The following is a 6,646-nucleotide window of genomic DNA, read 5'->3' as shown; positions in this document are numbered from 1 at the left end:
CGCGCTGCCTAAAGGTAAGAATTTGATTTGTTGGGCGGAGTAATGTTCAAGTCAGATAATTATGTACTGTACACTTTGGTATATGCATATTTTCTTTTCTGTCTTTAGGACTTTACTTAAAAGTTATCAATAACTTGACTAATTGTGCAAGTATCGATATTGTTTTAAGGGGGGGGGGAGGTTGCTGATCGATATTTTTAACTCAGGACCAATCCGTTCCTATGAAGTCTATGTACTTAACAAATATTGAATATGAAGTACCACTCTTGCTTGTACATGCGCAATTGAAATGAAAAAAGAAAACGTTTTAAGGATAGGCAAAGCACATACATGTATAACCATAAACCATAGATTTTTTGACTATTTGAACGGTTAATATTGATCAGTGGAACAATCAACAAGTGACGTAAATAAAGTTAAACATGATTTCTATGTGGACCTCCTTTTCAGACGAAATTGACCTACAAGAATAGGAAATCATGACATCGCGTTCCAATCTACTGTTGCTATTCATCTCCATTGCACAAGTTCATACAGCTTTGTCGACTGATATTCCTCGCCTATCTGTAGGCCTATCTACGATAAAGGTGGACATCATGCCAACTTTGAACGCTCAATCAATTGATAATGTGACCGAATCGGCTGTCGGAGCTTATTTGTATACACAAACTCAATTGATCTACACTTGTAAGAATATGCCATGTAGCATGGAGGAGATGAAGGAAGCTACTTCAAGTTCATCTCCTGACCCACCTACTAACATGTACAGCTTTTCGGACACCGAAGACACGTTGAGATCTGAAAGACCCCTGGTGACACCGTGGTTGTGCATGTTTCCATCCTGGACGTGGGTGACCGTTCTCCAACTGACTACTGCAACGCTCGGTGTCATCGGAAACCTAATCGTCATTGTAGTCGTGTTTGGAAGACGCCACAAGTGTCGTCCTACCGATACCCTGATTGGTGCCCTGGCCGTTGCTGATTTCTCTACCTCGATTTTCATGATTCCGTTGCCATATTGCCTGCAGGTTCCTCCATCGTTGTTAGGAGAAACCTTCTGCAAAATAATTTATCCCTCTACGCTAAAATGGATTTCAGTTGATGCCTCCATATACACTCTGACACTGATTCCACTTGAGCGTTATCTTGCTATTGCTTACCCATTTCAATTTAGGCGTTTCATCTCGCGGGTCTATGTGAGGTATGCTATTGCTGGGGTCTGGCTTTTTGCTCTGCTACTTAACGTTTTCATTGCTTCTACGTCTAATGTAAAGAATGGGGAATGTACACACGTATATCTTTCTCAAACTCTTCAGCTTGTGAGAGGGCTAACCACTTTCTCTATTGAACTTCTCGTACCGGCTATAATCATGTTGATAACACAGGTGATGACAGCCATCGTGCTTCATCGTCAGGGTCGTCTTCGTCTAGCAGACGACAAGATCACCGGTTTCTCGAAGCCCTCCTCTAGGCATCACGTTGCTAAGAAACGAGTTCTTCAGATGTTGTTCATTGTGGTAGTAGTTTTCATCGTTTCCTGGGCTCCAGGTCAAACGACGTATCTGGCTTACAACCTGAATGTGCTCCCAGCCTCGTTTTTCCAAAGCCCCCTATACAATTGCCTAATAGTGCTTGCATTCTGTAATTCATGTGCAAACCCGGTAATTTACACATTACGAAATCGTGAGTTCCGAATGGCACTCAAAGATCTCTTCAAGGCTACAGGTGGATCTTCTGTTGGTATATTCAGCGATAAAACGCAGGAAAAAGACGTAACCTTCCACGATTCGACCACAAGAACAAAAGTGTGATGACGTGAATGATTCTTGTTCAATTATTTTCCATGAAACCCTTTAATCGCCCTTGTTATATGCTTTGTGTCTTTTTTCGGTCTCAAGATATGTTCATGTCCCCAGCATAGATTTCCCTAGCGTAAATTTTACCCTTCCGTGATATTTCCGAATTCAGAGAATGTTTGAAATAGGGTCCTTGAAAATGGATGTATCTGTTTTAAAGAGTTTAGGGCACATGTTGCCCGTAAGATATCTGACTGGTGATTCCATTGTCGAAAGTTGTGAGAAAAGAATTTTAGTTACGAGGTAATGTTTTAATTGGAATATATCTTAAAAGCTGATAGGATAAACGTTTAGTTTCTTTAATCTTATATAGAAATCCATTCAGTTAAAGACTTGTCGGATACTGGTTTCTTGAAAGATAGACACAGACTTAATGAAAAGTGAAAATTGATCTTAGAATGCTATGATTTGCTAACCTACTTAGATTCAGATATATACATGTCACTGACTGAGTGTAGGTTCAACTAATGTTTTGTAGTTTTATTCAATATCAGGCTCTTGAAATAAAGAAAATTATCTACCTGTCGTTAGAATAGACACTATTGTGAACTGATTGAATAGAGCGCAAATGTGTGCATTCCACTGAATGTTTCCATTTGTTTCAGAGACATAAGCAAAATCATTGTAAATAAATCGAAATATTCTACTCGCAGTGATTACTTTTCTCATGTTATTTTTGTCTGTTTTGGATGGCAATTCCCCTAGATAGGATAGGGGACGTAAAATCACGCTAGTGTAGATAATCCTGGTGAATACTCTTTGAGTATAGATTACAGATCTCCATTTGGGTAGCATGCATTTCCTCTTTGGGTTTTCCAAATGGAGGCGTGATGCATAACCCGCCTGCCACCATTATCGACTAAAAGCCAAATAGCAATTTGCTTTACGAGACAATGCTCGGGGTCGATCAACAGGTTTATATCGACCTACCTTTGTTTTGTTTTTATAATCTTATATATTGCTGGTCTCAGAAGAAGTCTGATTTTAAGGTATTTGGTATCAGGACTGTTTTGAATGTTTCAGAACTGATTGAATGGCCAGCAGTAATACGTCTATTATAATTGTTATTACTATCGTTATTCTTATTCTTCTTATTGTTTTCATCATGACTTTCTCATGATTATTTCAATCATTATAATTTTTATTATTATGATTATAGCCCTTAACAAATATTATCTAGTAGACAAACTTGCGAAATTGTCGCATAACAATTATATATCGTTATTATACATAAATACTTCCAAAACAAAGTACACATTGAGAAATCATATATGTATCGAATGAAAATGTTAAGGACGGAATTAATCAGATAAATGCTTCTTTCACGCACACACCCATACACACACACACACACACACACACACACACTTAACTCATACATACACATACATGAATTTATACTCTGATGAAGGTTGTTCAATATGTATTTGTGATATACAGTAATTCTTTACTATTAAGTATCTAGTATTTGCAATATACTTATATTTTGATTATAATCAAATATAGTGGAATCGTGTTCGTGTGTAGAGGTGTAAGTACAGCTGAGTGGCCATGGCAAGTGTTCAGGATTCACCAAGACATAAGTTGAGCGATCCAGAATGCGGAAACCAGAGACGACGAAAGCGGTCAGCCCTGAGTAAAAATTGTTAACTGAGTCACTCAAGATTGTCAGTTACTTGTAATTGTGTTTATCCATCTGCATGCACATTATAATAGGTATGTTATGTTTTCTTCAAATCAAACGCTTTTAACATAAACAAATCTGGGGCCCGTTGCATAAAACTTACCGTTGAATTTCAACGGTAACTACCGTCAAAATTAGGCGTCACAACCAATCAGCATCGAGGATTATAAAATTTACCGCTAATTTGAAGACTTACCGCTAGAAAGGAGCGGTAAGTCCAGCGGTAAGGGTTTTATGCAACAGGGCCCTGAATATTAAATTTCATCTAAATTTTAAGGAAATTGTTTAGGCTGTTGTTCTTTGTAAATGAAAGCAGGAAAAAAAGAGGAAAAAAAGTAATTAATCAAAATGATAATTTCGCCATCAATGGCTAATTCACATGGCAGATTGTCAGACAATCAAATGTTTCACATGCATATGTTTATGAATAAATGAATGCGTATTTATTCTTTACCAGTTATATATTCTATTCAATGCATCAGAGTCTCTTGAACATATTGAACTTAAACACATATGGAAACCATACGGTCTTTTTTATGCACGGTATTGTATGTGGTCACAGTCAATTTCGTTTACAGTGTTTCCAATTTCAAATGTTTATTAGGAACAGGCGATATCATATTCAGATTATGTATGTATGTGTGCGTGCGTGTGTGTGTGTGTGTGTGTGTGTGTGTTATTCCCCGAGCAAATATCGATATTACTCGATCAATATTCCACATGCATGGGCGTCACCAGGGGGGGGGGGGGGGGATGCGTCGGGTGCGAACGCACCCCCCTTCAGCCCCTAAAAAAAAAAATAAATAAAATAGTCTGAGAGCGACATCAACGCCGGACGCTAAATAATTCTTTTTTATTTCTTTTTCTTTTGCACCAGGGACAACAAATTCGTGGGCAAAAACAATTCGCACCCCTGGCTCTGGCAGCACTGATTTTATACAATCATATCTACTAATATTCTATACAGTGTTTACTATTTATCGACCGTACTGTACATCCGTACGGTACGGAGCACGTACACGTTTGCATGTACGTGCGCTACTTACAAGTATGTAGGGTCTATACGTTACTTCTGACCAATCCATATTGCCAGCCCAAGTGCGAGCCTTAGCCTCAATTAAAAAAAAAAAAAAATGGAGGGGCAAGTATATCATTTTGCCCACCCCCCTCCATAATTCCAGAGACGAGAATTCCTTACCTTTTTTTTTGACAGAAAAAAAAGTTGCCCCCATTAAAATATTGGAGGACCAAGCATATTATAATTTTGCACCGAATGATTAATAATTAATAATTGATAAATGAGAAGATTTTCTTGCCTTTGAAAGAAAAAAAAATGTTGCCCCCATGAAAATATTGGAAGGCATGCGCACATTTGCCCCACCCCACATAATCATAATTCCCGCGATGAAAAGAAATTCTTGCTTTAGGTTAGAAATCTGTCCAATTATTTCACCCAAAAGCAGTGGCGTAACTACGGGGGGGGGGGGGGGGGGATGAACCCCAACCCCCCCCCCCCCATCCGCTGGTTAAAAAAAAAAAACCTACCAAAATGGTAATTCAAGGGTGAATAAACTGCTTTTAAAATAGACATGAAAGGGTGATCAAGAAATAATATATTTTCCTATGATTTCTTTTAACCATAATTCAAGAGGTATATTAAAGTGTGAAACATTGTTCAAAAAGCCCGGAGCCGACAAAAGATTGTGATTCAGCGTGATTCCTGGTTGGTATTCTGCATACAAGCAGGATGTGCGCAGTGTACTCAGAACATCCAAACGGCAAGAAGAGTCGGTGCAATATTGCGCAATGTGATATAGAATGTACACCTTTGTACCTTACGCTTCGTTGTATGAAAGCTAGATCATTGATTTTGCAGTGTTGCTTTACATACTAGTCTATATAAAAAATGTCTTGCATTGCCAATAAAAAGACTTGATCTGGGCTAATTCCTAACTTTTCCATGTATATAATACACACACACAAACAAACACTCACAATTAGGGGACATCCTTCCCCCGCTTGGTCACTTCGACGCCACCTCGCTGGTCATACCTCCCCCAATCATGAACATAAACCGACACCCTTAACTACCAGTGGCGGATGGGGGGGGGGGGGCGCACCGGGCGTCCCCCCTTCCAATGCGAAAAAGTATAGTTACAAACGGCAGTTTTTGGACTGTAAAATGTCAAAATTTTCAAGCTCGCTCGCTCCACTCGCTCGCATTTAGTCGTAATGCCATTCTCCTGCAGTTGCTGCCAGTAATTGCCAGCAGTTGCGCCCGGTGCGGCTCGCCCCTTTATTTCCAAAGCGAAAAAATATAGCTACAAACGGCAGTTTTTGGACTGTAAAATGTCAACATTTTCAAGCTCGCTCGCTCCGCTCGCTCGCATTTAATTCTTATGCCATTAGCTGCCAGTAATTGCCAGCAGTTACGCCCGGTGCCCCCTTAATTTCGAAAGCAAAAAAATATAGCTACAAACGGCGGTTTTTGGACTGTAAAATGTCAAAATTTTCAAGCTCGCTTGCATTTAATCTTTATGCAATTCTCCTGATGTAACTGCCAGTAATAATTGTCAGCAGTTGCGCCCAATGCGCCCCCCCTTAATTTCCAAAGCGAAAAATATAGCTACAAACGGCAGTTTTTGGACTGTAAAATGTCCAAATTTTCAAGCTCGCTTGCATTTAATCTTTATGCAATTCTCCTGATGTAACTGCCAGTAATAATTGTCAGCAGTTGCGCCCAATGCGCCCCCCTTAATTTCCAAAGCGAAAAATATAGCTACAAACGGCAGTTTTTGGACTGTAAAATGTCCAAATTTTCAAGCTCGCTCGCTCCACTCGCTCGCATTCAATAATTGTTTTGCCATTCTCCTGATGTTGCTGCCAGTAATTGCCGGCAGTTGCGGCCGATGCGCCCCCTTCCTTTATTTCGAAAGTGAAAAAATATAGCTAAAAACGGCAGTTTTTGGACTGTAAAATGTTAAAAATTTCAAGTTCGCTCTCTTCGCTCGCTCGCATTTAATCGCTATGCCATTCTCCTGATGTTGCTGTCAGTAATTGCCAGCAGTTGCGTCCGGTGCGCCCCCCTTCCTTTATTTCCAAAGCG

The 6,646-nt window shown here is 39.5% G+C and overlaps 1 protein-coding gene across 1 annotated transcript; it reads left to right on the top strand.

Moving 5' to 3' along the window:
• Positions 1 to 1,370: 1,370 nt before the first annotated feature.
• LOC139732489 (galanin receptor type 1-like) lies at positions 1,371 to 1,811 on the top strand. Its single transcript, XM_071643351.1, has one exon. It carries the CDS (start codon positions 1,371 to 1,373, stop codon positions 1,809 to 1,811), a length of 441 nt encoding a protein of 146 aa, XP_071499452.1.
• Positions 1,812 to 6,646: the final 4,835 nt, after the last annotated feature.

This window comes from Diadema antillarum, unplaced genomic scaffold (genome assembly GCF_040938485.1).
Source record: "Diadema antillarum isolate AM-2024a unplaced genomic scaffold, OU_Dant_1.0 seq00000425_RagTag, whole genome shotgun sequence".
NCBI lineage: Eukaryota > Metazoa > Echinodermata > Echinoidea > Diadematoida > Diadematidae > Diadema > Diadema antillarum.
This window is presented reverse-complemented; position numbering and strand designations above follow the sequence as displayed.

What these genes read in the sequence shown, in the direction of transcription:
- LOC139732489 (XM_071643351.1), top strand. Translation starts at nt 1,371, where the DNA reads ATGTTGATAACACAGGTGATGACAGCCATCGTGCTTCATCGTCAGGGT.